This window comes from Colias eurytheme, chromosome 13, assembly GCF_061535395.1.
Source record: "Colias eurytheme isolate Ceu_HAF_F1 chromosome 13, ilColEury1 Martin Lab GWU primary, whole genome shotgun sequence".
Taxonomy (NCBI): Eukaryota; Metazoa; Arthropoda; class Insecta; order Lepidoptera; family Pieridae; genus Colias; species Colias eurytheme.
In genome coordinates, this window is record NC_142992.1 from 3390421 (window position 1) to 3404728 (window position 14308).

Sequence of the window (14308 nt, forward strand, 5' to 3'; positions counted from 1 at the left end):
GTGGGGCACAAACATACTTTTATAAATTGCGCAACAAATTTGTATTTAAATATTTAATTTTTTTTTGTGTAATGAAAAAGTTTGAGGTAGATATAAGTTTCGTTATTTATAAATTATGCATTCATCTCATTTGTTTCGTATAGAAAAAAGTAAGGAAATTATAGATAAGGAAGTAATATTCTTATTAGTTACAGTACATTGAAATGAAAGTGAAATCTTTCTATATTACGTGAACAGTAAACCCGCATTGTGATAAGAGTTACGTTTTTATTTTAATACATTTAACTTGAGTGTGTATGTCCTTTTGTAAAAGAGTTTAAATTTTAATATTTATCAAGCTGAGAAAAAATAATACATTATTTCAAGGTTAGACATTATTATAATAATTAACAATGTTGCTGTTCAGATACAAAGTTTTTTTGTTTATTGCATAATATAGGTCATTTCACCTGAAGCGGCAGCGAAAAAAGGAATATATTGCCTATTCTAGTTAACATTAAAAAAAATATAATTTTCTACTATATTTTTTAAGTTCTTAGTGAATGTTTTATTGCTGAATTTAATATAACATGTGAAATAGTATATCAGTAAACTAATAATATTGGATTTATAAGTCATACCCACAGAAATCTAAATAGTAGTAGCATACCTAAATAACATATAACTGCTTATTAAAAAGTCATAGAACGTTCTGTGAAATGTAACATGTATTTCTAATTTCTATCCACCGCATAAATCCATTCATTGATAAATGATAACAAGGCATTACAGTTGCGCGTATCATTTGAAACTACAAAATGCATGTGGGCGGTTGTTTGTCCCTAATTACTATTGTGGCTTCCAGTTCTACCTTTTGTAAGTAATCAATATAAATTATTATTGTATTTTTACCTAGATACGATTTTTAGAATATACAATTTGTAAAGACTTTTTTAAAGTATATTTGGAATAGTCCGCAATTTATTATCGGTTCAAAAGCTCTTTCTAGGAAATAATCGTGATAACTAAGGGTACCAAGAACATCGTTAAGATTGGGCTTATTCAAAGAAACATTTACTTTGAGTTTAAATATTGTTTGTAAATAATTCGAAAACTTGAATAATAATGGAAGTGATTTCTATTTCAGTGTCGGCTGAATATCTTCAACCAAAAGAGAGAGAGAAACGTGATATTTTGCCACTACTCGGATTCTTGGAAGGATACAAAATTGGTCAAAATTTAGCTCTGCAGTTGCCACCTTATGTATTGTCACCAATACTTGTAGTTCCATCATTAAGCCAGCAAAATCTCCATGGAGGTGACTCTGTTGATAATTATGATGGAAATGGGGAAACAGTTCAAATAATATCTCCAGCTAAACTTGTTTTGGACGATTCCAACAAAACACAAAATAACTTAAATGATGAAACGGCCGAAGAACTTGGTAACGATTGTGATCAAGATAGCTCACAGGAAGACACATTTAAGCAAAATACTGCTGATAATAATACGACTATTGAAATAACTAATGAAACTTTAACTACTTCAACCGAGAGTACAGACAGTACACCAGAAACAGACAGTTTAGATGTAAATGGAACCACAACAGTTGAAGGGCCTTATCCAACTGCAATTTATAAAAATGAAGTTGATACTATTACATTCACTGAAGCGCCAATTGATAATAATCTAATGCTACCATCCTTGGAAAACAACTGGCAAAATTTCAGTTCGGAAAATAGCACTGATCAAAATAATAATATTGAAGAAAATGTTGAAAGCAGAAGTGATGAATCATGGTATAACGCAGTTATATATCCTACTCGACCATCTTATTATAACAGTTATAAACAATATTCTTCTACAAACAACAATGTGGAGAATTCCTATAACTCAGACTTTCAATATTCAAAGATTGATCCATGGCAAACGTCAGGAAAGCATCAGCTTACTTCTCAATTTCAACCTCTAGCAGGATTGTATTATGATGGGTATCTAGAGCAACAACCAATTAAAAATACTGGTTTTGTTCCTTATAACAATAACTATTACCATTGGAAATAATGCTACAGATTCCATAAAGCATAAGAAAATAACGAACGATGGCTCATATATTCATCATGTTGAAAAAGGGAGATAAGAGGCATCCGTCTGTCATTTACGACTTCATGCTTTAATGATACAGGTTACACGCGATATTGTACAAATGTCGTATATCATAAATTTCATTGCGATCGACGCATAAATCTGAACAATGGCAGTAAATGTAACCGATGTAACTTTACAGGGCTCTTCAATCGCAATTGTCAGAATATACTCGTAAAACAAGCGTCAGCTTTTGTATTTCTGCTCGTGGGTGACATTGTTATGTGAATCGTTAGCAAATTAATGTTAGTTTTATTGTCAGAGATGTAATGTGATAGCCGTTAGACTGAAACATGAATGTATTGGAAATAAGTCTAATCATTTATACTTTGACTAACGGTTTATGCAGTAACAATTTCATAGATTTCCATTTGATTGTCAAGTATAGTACAGTTTTCTTGTGTATTTGTTCAGTTTTTTAACAAAGCGATAAATGATTTCTTAACCTATTCTTAATAAAATATAATATATTTTATAGAATTATTTTCTTCTTATTGCTTCGTTCCGTTACTTATTTTAAAGTAGATAATAATAAAAAAAAATCTTTGATAAGACGTAGTTCTAAATCAATATATTATCAACATTAATCTCTATTGGTATTGAAGCTATTTGATACCAACGCAACGGATTGCATTTCTAAATTATAATGCACAATACAATATTACTAATTCTATTTTATTTTCAGCTTATTTTTTTTTATAATAAAATCTGAAACATTTTTTGACAAAAATACTAGATACAATTATATTCCACTAACACCTCATTTATTTCTGAGAACTTGATATTTTAAAGTTGCATAGTCGATCAGTATTATTTTCCTGACAGAGAGACTTTCCTGTCGTACGAAATATGCATTCGTACGAAATTAATAAGCTTTTACAATACATTGAAGCATGGTTAAAATATTATTAGCATTAAGCATTTGCCAAGTATGTTTAGAACGGCCGAGAAACAGAAATAAAAGGACTCTGACTTCTTACACATTTATTATTCACCTGACAGAGGCAGTCGTTGGAAGTTCTCGTAAAATGGTCTGTGGAAACTAGTAGATTTTCATATTAAGATTTTTTACAATTATTGAGGTTTTCAATCGTTTTGCTCCCGTAAACGTTAATAACACCAGCTACGTAATAAAAAAGACGCACCAGTTTTTGTTACATCGAATTTTATATTTTCTGGATGACGTTATTATTTAAGGTCTTTTACATTCGTATTCAGATGTTTGAAGTTATTAGTATCCAATTTCAAAACGGTCGTTCGTGACGTATGTCAAAGCATTTCATTTTCATTTTGTCATATGATTTTGATATCAACTTTTAAATCCTCATTTTCACCCTCGACCTCCTAGTAATAACGCTCATGCAGTATTCATTAAGACAAGAAGGCGGTCAACCCTAAACAGAATCACTTTCTAATATGACCGTTGAAGTTTGTCAGTCTATACACCCACACTTACCCAACTCATTAAGCGCAAACTAATTCCTGAAAGCGAATAATCTCGGCCTATCAATATTCCGTGGCAGTACCTGTCGCTACGGAACCCTCAAACAAATAGTTGTCCAGAATAAGATATCAGGGGATACAAGTTTCACGCATTGACCCCTTTTTAAAGGTTAATGCGTTGACTCCCTTTTACCGTCACCTGAATACTAATATTTTGTTGACGGGCTTCCATTTTATGTTCTTGCTGTATTGGGGAACTTTTCAATCTATATTAAGGGCTTTTATTAGATTTGCTGTGATGAACGTGGTTAGAAGTTAGAACTATATCAACTCATGCTTAATTGTTGGGATTTGATGGGTACTGTATTTGAATAAGAAATGTGGTTTATAAAAGCCGTTGAATTACTAATAATTCAATTTAAATTAAATTCCTTGTCTTTATTATATTTTACAATTAGTGATATAGATTTTTCTCACAAAAGATTTGTGTAAGTAATAGCACAAGATCATTTTTTATCACTGACATAGATTTTGGATAAGTATTTACTATTTAGGGCCGATTTTTAGGGTTCCGTAGCCAAAATGGCAAAAACGGAACCCTTATAGTTTCGTCATGTCCGTCTGTCCGTCTGTCCGTCTGTCCGTCTGTCACAGCCGATTTACTCGGAAACTATAAGTACTACAGTGATGAAATTTGATGGGAATATGTGTTGTATGAACCGCTACAAAAATATGACACTAAATAGTAAAAAAAAGAATTGGGGGTGGGGCCCCCCATACATGTAACTGAGGGATGAAATTTTTTTTTTCGATGTACATACCCGTGTGGGGTATCAATGGAAAGGTCTTTTAAAATGATATAAAGTTTTCTAAAAAACATTTTTCTTAAAGTGAACGGTTTTTGAGATATCAGCTCTCAAAGTCGTAAAAAGTATGTCCCCCCCCCTCTATTTTTATAACTACGGGGTATAAAATTCTAAAAAAAATAGAGGTGATGCATGCTAATTAACTCTTTCAACGATTTTTGGTTTGATCAAAGTATCTCTTATAGTTTTTGAGATAGGTTGATTTAACTGTAATTTATTATATTTGCTGCTACGGAACCCTTTGTGCGCGAGCCCGACTCGCACTTGGCCGGTTTTTTTTCAATGCTTGGATAAAACTTATTCGTCGAATAATGTATAAAACTACCATTTTAAAAATGTATTCTAATTGCCCGTATTTGACAGTTTACGTGACATTTTAATATTATCGTGTACTTTATTGGACGGATAAGTTTTATCTAAGCATTGAAAAATCGGCCCTTAATGACATAAATAAATGAATCGAATATAAGTACATACGTTGTACAATATAATACTACTATATCTTTTGCAAAATTGCTACGTAAAACCGAATATGTCGAGAACACTTCAATATAGTGGAGTCAGTTGGAGCTTAGTGAATATTTTACACTGTATTATTGTCTCTCTCTTTGATGTATTGCGAATGAAACTTTCTCATCATATTTCTTTTCAGTCAATTTCTTTGTTTTGCTTGAACAATTTGTTTCTTTATACGGTTTGAAACATACTTTTAGTAGAATTGCTTAAAGTTAAATCTTATTTTTAATTATTTGTATCTCTGAATAATACGTTGTAGAGCGAAAGTCTATCTCTATACAAATTTCTATCCTCTATCCTTCGGGACTTACTATATTTTATCTATTTTTAATATTTTTCTATTATTAATTGAATGTTTTATTAGTGTTTGTATGGAGAAGATTGCCCGTAATTTTGAGACCAACAGAAATTAATTAATACGAAGCAAACAAGAAAACTAATTTACTCAAATGCCAACTAAAATTCAAATTAAAACATAATTCACGATGCTGACAATATTGTCATCATCATCGTATTATAAAACACAATCACAAATATAGAAACAGTCGCATACAAAAGCTTTCAAAATTGTTAACATTAAAGCTGTTTCACACCTACATATTTTTAAATAATCCTTAATTCATGTTGCGCGTAAATCATGTCAATGCATCCCTTCAAGCAAGGTGGAAGGGTTCTTACTTTAGGGATGAGTGTCATAATAATACTTTACACAAGTATTTTCCCCTCGTCTTTTATATTCAAACTAATACTGATACCACATGCGTATGTGCGGTATGTAAATGTATGTTAAGGACTCTTCACACCGTATAATTTATAGTACATTGTGAATTTTACGAAGCTTTTAAAAGGCATTATGAAATTTTATAAGTTCGACCGAGATTCATGTGTAATTTTTTAGGAACAGTATAAAATAAAATACAACTTAAATTCATGTAAATGACATTCTATAACATAGAATGCCTCCGGTATGTTTTTTTATGATATTGTGTTTATAGATTTTATTCAAATAAATACTTTATACTGCTTCTGAGTTTACATGATACCAATCTATTCAGTTATAAATTTCATCTGTACACATTCAGCAGTTCTGACCTGAAAACATAAAAAAAACATTCAAATAATAGTATGTACCTCTCGATAATAAAAATTTAACTTCATTTTTGAAGCATTTACACAAATAAAACTCATATGCCCATCAACATCACACAATAAATCACATTTTCATCAATGACAAAATCCTGTATAGCAACGGCTTTACAAAATATTTGTCGTATTATCCTTAAAATAAATCATTCGTATCGAATCGAGGGAGTAACAATTTTGCTCGATAATCCGTCTCCCCACATTACTGAGCTCAGATTTCATTACCCAAAAGATTTGGAAAGATATGTTACAACGCCTTTATGGGGTAGGCATTAGGCTTTGTTTATTTTGTCTTGACGCGGATTTTATAAACGGTTTCATTGTTAAGTATTTTACGGTTATTTACATACTTAACTGGTAATGTTTTAAGTTTGAGAATTTTTTATGAATAGATATTTTATATTCAACAAATATTCCTAGATTATGAACAAACGAGATATTTATAAACAAATACACACATAAAATTGTACAAAATAATACTGATATTAGGTAGAATGTAAGTTTTTTGAGTGAGATAATATATGGGTTTGATTACCAAATCAAATCCATATCTCACTCGTTTTTGTATAAAAAATAAATGTGAAATTCTTCATAGTTTTCTGTCATTGAAATAGCCCCTTTTAGCTAACTTTTACAACTTACAAAACATTCCATTTAATAATATTCAAAGCGCAGTATAAATTTAATTAAAAACAGTGACAGACGAAGTAAATAAAGGAAGAAGTTCATTCAATATTCCGCATACCTGAAATGCAGAAAATAGAGTATTTTGAATTAGAAAATACTTTACAGTTAACTGGAAACAAGCATTCCACTGCAGTTTGTATCAAAATTAAGGGTTCATTCGAGCGGAATAACCGTGACAAAGAAGACTCATATAGATAATTAAAAACTTACAAATACTCTGTTAAATTACGTTGCAGCTCTTTGATACAGATTAACTGAAAACTTTATAACAATGGTGAAAGAATGATCTTGTTTTTGTGTAATTCGTGTTTGTTTAAATCTTCTTTTAAGTGTTAATTTGGACTTCAAGGAAATATGCTGTTAAATACGAATAGAACTAATTTGATTTTACGAAACAATTTTTTAATACGAGCCTAATGGAATTCTGCATATTGTAATGAATAATTTTAACCAAAACTGAATAGATATCTTAATTTCGTAATAACATCTACGAAATCAAAACAACCAGACGGTATAATAATTAGAAATAGAAAAGGAATGCTCCACTAGTTTCCAACAAAAGTTGGTAAAAATGCGATATTTGAAAAAGTTAGCACAGCCAAATGAATCCCCGATGGATTGGCATACGAAATTCATATTTTGCCAGAAACAAAGCGTCTAAGTTTGTCTATGGCACTTCAGCTTAATTTTCCTTCTGCGGGGACGTATTTGCGAAGTTTCATATAAACAGCTCTGTAGAAAGGTAAACAACTTTAGTTTAACTCTCATTTCGACACTCTAAGGAGGCATACACAAACTTCTGGCGGCGTCTAATTAAGAAATAACTTCGGTCCATTCATTTCAATTTCATTCGAGAATTAACTGTTTGGAAATTTGGTTAACCTAACGTTAACCCTTTGTTAGATATGTCATTGCTTTTGTTTGATTCCAAATCAGCTGGATGCTTTGTAAGAATGTAAAACCTGAGATAATGTGTATACATACATACGTTCAGCTTTTATAAAGTTTAATGTTAATGTATTTTTAATAATATTTTTAAATATTTTCATTGTTTGTAATATTATTTCCTTTTACAAATTTCGTGTCGCAGTATCACAGTGGATTGAACTATAATTATCTTTGACTGGATATTGAATATTTTGAATTATCACTATGTTCTTAAAAGTTCACCATGTTCATAATTATATTTATAAATGCTTATAGCGAGCTTTGTTGCGAAAAACATGGTCACAATTAAGCTCTATCTTTTCTCAATCTTTTTTAATATCTTTTAAAATTACTGATTTGCTTCTTCTCTCTATCTATGGATGTATTATTACATACTATGTTGCATAAGAACCTTAAAGTTTATAAACAAATATCTCTTTAATGAAATTGGAGCCGTAAATAACGTGCAGTCAATAATAACTCACATATAATTTATCATTTCGATGTTATCGTGCACATAATTATAATGTAGGCTTTTAGAATTATTGCTTTCTGAAGCACTTTGTTTTATTATTACTCTCTATATATTATGAAACATTTCTTTTTTAACATGAATTGTGTACATTGATGTCGTTCTAAGACTCATTAATTCACTTTTTACTGTACCATCTTTTAATGTGGTTATTTTATTAGTATATATTTATTATGATTATGTACCTAGTACTTATCCATATGTTTTAATGCTCTATGCTTTCTCTTTGATCTAAAACTTAAAGTTTGTAGATATTTTTTAAATTTTGATTTTAAGGCTGCTTAAAGGATGTCACTTCCTAAATGTCCATAGTGTTCCACAGTGCATATTAAATTTAATGAACTGTATATTTATTTCAATGGAACGTTTTTAAAAATAACGAAATATTATTTTACATCTCAGTTGGTATCACGTAATTCGTTCAAACAAACATGTTATCCCGTTCTCAATAAAACAATATTTTGACCTTTTCTATTGCATTAATTTCGCACGAGCAAATCTATTGTCATATTGGTTAGGGAGCCAGGTGCAAATTGGGTTCATTATTTCCTCTCAAGAGATAATTCGTCAGACGCATGAGAGTATAGTATTATAAAGCCTCGTGAACGTCAGCTGGCGCTCTGTTGGGGGGGTGAGCGGTTGTAGCCTCACACGCACATAGGAAAAAAAATACATTCATTCATTCATTTCCTCTCAGCTAAAAATTTGTCAAATTGTAGCTAACCCAATATCTCAACGAAAAAAAATAGTCAGCTGGTTACAACATGGTGTATTATACGTCAGCTGGTGTCTCGAACATGAAAGTTAAATTTAAAGAAAAATTTATTTTCCGTTATTTCCTCTCAAACAAAAATTTACCTGATGATAGCTTATATGTAACTGTGGATAAATATATATGTCAGCTGGCTGTATCTTGGTGGAAAAACCGTCAGCTGATACGGGAGGCTACAACCGCTCTTCCCCCCAACCGAGCTCCAGCTGACGTTCACGAGGCTTCATAATACTATACTTTGATGCATTTTACTAATTACCGCTTGAGAGGAACTTGGTCATAAAATCTGCTGCTGGCTCCCGGACCATATAACTCGATCGTTTGTCGAAGTTTATCCGTTACATTCATTTCAAATCTAATAAAAATCGAGAAAAGAGGTCACGTTTCTTTCCAAAGGCCGTAGTAAGGCTTTTGGATGGTAAAAGTGATGTTTTATTATATACGGGCTCTTGGGATACATACATTGGGATGAAATTGATATTTAAAAATGAGGTTATATTTTGTTCGATATAATTTTTGTGAATATATTGTATGCTCTTTTATGTAGATATTATATTTGATTGAAATTTAAAAAAATTCTTTGTAAGATTGTATCATTCAACAGAATAAATTGTTTCGAAGAATATTATTATGAATGAACGACCTACGTTTCGAAATTCCCAGAAAATTCGAGTCTCAAACAAGTACGGAAGTAATTGATACCTCCGTCCTTAACAGAGCCACGGCGAGTAAATTGTAGTATCTCCTTCAGCCTTTCAACATACGTTTGAACAAACTTTGGAAATATATTCGAATTTTCATTGTTAACAGCACATTGTTAGGAGACTTTCCACGGCGTGTAGGCGTGTATTTGGAGTAATTAGAGTGATTCGATGTTTCTCGTGAATTTCGTAAAGAATACAAAAGATTTTCGCGTCGAAAAGCTTTTAGCATGATTTGTCGAAAAAAAGGTAAAATCAAAGATTTTTTTTGTACACAATCCCGGAAATTTCCATATCTAAATGGAAAACCGACCCGCCACAATCAATTTATCCTTCAATATCCTCCAGCGGTTTATACCACCTGTACAATAAATATTTATACTTCACCCTCGATTTGTATCGCGTAGTTTATTCGTTGAATAGAAAACAGGTTGAAACAAATATAATTAGCTTGCTTATGGTTGAAGTCGTTGGTGGTAAACTGCGTATGGATACATTTTTCACTTAAAGTGAGATACAATCTATATTGTTTCAAAATGCTAAGCGGATGAATCGATTTGATCAGTTTTGAATCAAAACTATTGTTCTCCTCAGTTGTTACTTCTTTTTGTTGTAAGGGAACAATTTTTGGTTTATGTAGAGTTTTCTCTACTAATCTCTTTTATTTTTAAAGTGAAACATTTATTACATCGTCTCAAACTTTTTGGTCTGTGTAGCGCATGTCGCGTGTATCGCGGCTGCCGAGAGACCTACTCGGCAGCCGACCGACACGCGACATGCGCTACACAAAGCAGTGTTCGGAACCGTTCGAACAGTTTCACTTTTACCGTGGTTTCATAAAACCACACAACATTTTTTTATTTATATTAACCTGCATAAGGTTCATGAAAACAATAAGTATTTAAACAAAAAATACAAGAAAAAATAAAATCGATATACCAACTAAGCGAATTCGAATAATAATTTATCTTCATTAACATTACACGGAGTAAACAAAATATAACAAAACTTATCTCGATGAAAATTCAATAACATGACGCTGTCCATTGGCGTCCCATAATTTAATTTTTATCACGTATATTTTATCTTCCCTACACCAATAAAGTATACAAAGTATACAAGAGTTTATGTAGTAAACACCAGATTAATATCGATAACACAGTGCAATGTCCACATGCAGGACAATTTTAATTAATTTTTATTGTATCCTACCTCTTGTCCACTCAAAATCAATATTGAGAATGTATTTTGACGAATATTGCATTGTTTCAGTATTACATTGTTATAAAAAAACACACGTATCCTAACAAAATAACACAAACATGCAACAAAAGGTATCTCGTTGGAAATTCTTCAATAACATGCACTGGCCATCGGTTTAACTGAAATAGTTGCAAAATAACAGAGCTATTCGTTTCAATTTCTGGTGCACAAGTCTACATATTTCAATTCTGGCCGCGATGAACGCCGGTCATGCATCGTCTGCCTCAGTATTTCATACATGGCCATTAAGACGACACTGAAACTCCATTTTATCATGAAAAACTATATTCGATATCTCTAGTAGTAGCACATAACATGAATTTATTGCATAGTTTTGGCGGAGACCTATCGTGAGGAACGCACTGCGATTTGTGGGCGTGTCCGTGATAACAATTTATTGTGATTCGGTGAGGCTATTTGTGCAACGCTTTTGACATAGATTTATCCTGAAAATTCATAATTACATGTACAAAGTTCGAAAGGTATCTGTGGGTTCGCTTTGTAAAAGGGCATAGGAAAGAAAATAAATATCTAAGGACCATTCCCAGTCCATACAGTCTTGCAATGATGAAAGTAAGACTCTAAAATATAATTTAATTTTATTGTAATTTGTGATTACTCTACAAGATTAAATAAATTGACAACCTTAAAAAATTTCAACTAAAGATCTGAACTATTTTAGAAATATAAAAAATCTACGTAGAAAACTTCGACTGATAGTATGTTAATTACTTAGTGAGTGATTACTTAGTGAGTTACAAGTCAAAAATTTCTCAGTTTTGACTTGAAAAACTTTCCAGTTTAATCTTTGCTAATTAGATATTCTGTTGCTTCAGGCAATAACAAAGTTTACGTAAGACCCTATTCCCTTGAAACTATTTACTGACCTAAATTAAAACTACTAAAAATACAACATTTTTTGAAAATCATTATTTTTCATTGTAAAAATACACTTTAAAAATTTTGGGGCCTTTACAGTATTTATTTGATATTATTTTTTTACTACTAGACTTACTTTACTAGCAGATATGTCAGAAGTGAAACTTTCTTAGCAAGATTCAAAGATAACAAAGTCATCGCCTTATTTCATGACGTGACAGTATTGCCTTGACGCGACCTAGAAATTTTACTCTGAACGCGCCTAAAGAAGTTTTACTTCAAAAGCTCTCCATAACTTACTATTGATAGCCAGAAACCTTGGATTCAGATTCGTTTAAACCATCTTACAAGCAGAAGGTCTATACCAACTAGCTACGTAACACATACCTGATACCATATATCTATATGTGTTCCTCATAAAATACCGCAGAACTGTATACTAAACAAGGGCTTATTTAATTCGCGATAAGGAAGTTAGCAATTACCTCAACGATACTGTAATAGAGGGATTGTGGAAAGATTATAGTATTAATCTCAAGGGACGAATGGGTAAGTCGCCCACTTAACCTGTATTCCTTGAGATAGCTTATTCCCAGATCGATTAGACCTTATTGCTGCCAAATATAGATGATAAAATTGCTGACCATATTGCAACGTATCGGAAATAATTCATTTTAGGCTCAGAATTAGGGATGTAACGATACATGATTTTGCCGATACGATACCGATACCGATATTTGTAGTAATGTATCGGCGATACCGATACCGATACCGATATCGATGGCTTGGTAGAAAAATAAATAGTGAATTATGCATAAAAAGTTACCAGCATTTAACAGAGACTCAATTGTTAATCGTATTCTTTTAAATAAAAATGCCAAATCAAAAAACAACAAAACCATTTATTTTAGTATTATTATTTTACAAAGTCAGTTAAACTTTAAGTAATACACATACAATCAGTACCTAATAAAAGTTTACTATTGGTAGAGTTTTTTCAGAAAACAAAGTGCGCACGCGTGGGCGGCCTCCCGCATCGTTCATTGGGCGCAGTTTTTTGAATTGTTTGATATCGGTATCGGTTGTTTTATTATCGGCGATACCGATATATTGGCTTGCCGATTAATCGGCCGATATATCGGTATCGGTATCGGTATCGTTACATCCCTACTCAGAATTATAAATAAATAAATAAAAATTTTTTGTTTAAGCATGTTTTAAATTATTTTTCACGCTCAAAACTATATGTGATTAATGATTTTGGGTCAATCTTGGTCTTGAATGAACTTCATTCGTGAATTTCAGTACAAACAGAGTCGTAAAATTGAGTTTACCAAATATAAGAAAAACATGTATAGATATTTATAATTGAAATGAAATGAAATGAAATGAAAATTCTTTATTGCTTATAAATAAATACAAATGCAAAAGCACACAACACATAATATAAAGCAAGCAAAAGGCGGCCTTATCGCTAGGCAGCGATCTCTGCCAGGCAACCCTTAAAATATAGGAAAAACACAAAAGCAAAAAGTGGGTGAGCAAAAACAAGGCAATGCGAAAAAGGAAAACTAAATAAAATATTCTATTAAGACACATAATACGTTATATTTAAATACACTATCTAAACATATATAAATAAAAATAATATATATATATATATATATAAATATAAACAATATATATAATATATATTATAAATATATATAATAAAAAATACATAAAAAATAAATAAATATCATGATAAAGTACATCAAATAAAATAATTACATAGGTTAATATATTTATAATATAGGTATACTGTATATGTCATAATTATACGTACATATAGGTATAAATATAAGCTGGACACATCTAGTTTAAGTAACAAAATTATATAACTAACGAGACAGCTAAATTAGGACTAAGAAAGAGACATGAAATGATGTTTTACTAAAATTTTAAAAGAATTTAAATTTTGGGCTCGTCTGACATTTATGGGAAGAGAATTCCACAATTGAACTGCACGAACAGCAAATGAGTTGTGGAAGAACTTAGTATTATGGGCCGGCATAAAAAGCAAGAGATTAGTGGAGGAGCGCAATGAATTTACATATTTGAATTTCTCTCGAAGATAGCTTGGAGCTTTTGGATCAAACAACACACAGTACAGGAGATGAAGGACATGGGAGTTACGCCGCAGTCGGATAGGGAGCCATTGCAGCTTCTTTCGGTACTCAGAAACGTGATCATATTTTCTTAACCCAAATATAAATCGGATGCAGAAGTTTTGGAGTCTCTCAAGCCTATCCAACTGGGCTTCAGAAAGGTCAAGGTAGGTGACATCGGCGTAGTCGAGGTGGGATAGAAGAAGGGAATGAGCAAGCGCTAACTTTGTTGGAATGGGCAGAAGATTCCGTAGACGCCGCAAAGCACCTGCGGAAGCAAACAATTTCCTACTTACATTATTCAATTG

The 14308-nt window shown here is 31.6% G+C and overlaps 1 protein-coding gene across 1 annotated transcript; it reads left to right on the forward strand.

The window, feature by feature from the left end:
• Positions 1–730: 730 nt before the first annotated feature.
• LOC149903291 (uncharacterized) lies at positions 731–2597 on the forward strand. The gene is made up of 2 exons (XM_090108686.1): positions 731–855; positions 1127–2597. The coding sequence occupies exons 1-2, from the start codon at positions 798–800 to the stop codon at positions 2041–2043; spliced, it is 975 nt and encodes a 324-aa protein (XP_089964812.1). The 5' UTR covers positions 731–797; the 3' UTR covers positions 2044–2597.
• Positions 2598–14308: the final 11711 nt, after the last annotated feature.

Bases quoted from the DNA above. Each gene is read 5' to 3' on its own strand.
- LOC149903291 (XM_090108686.1), top strand. From the start codon at position 798: ATGCATGTGGGCGGTTGTTTGTCCCTAATTACTATTGTGGCTTCCAGT. The intron at 856-1,126 runs GTAAGTAATCAA...TTTCTATTTCAG, and splicing joins GGCTTCCAGTTCTACCTTTT to TGTCGGCTGAATATCTTCAA.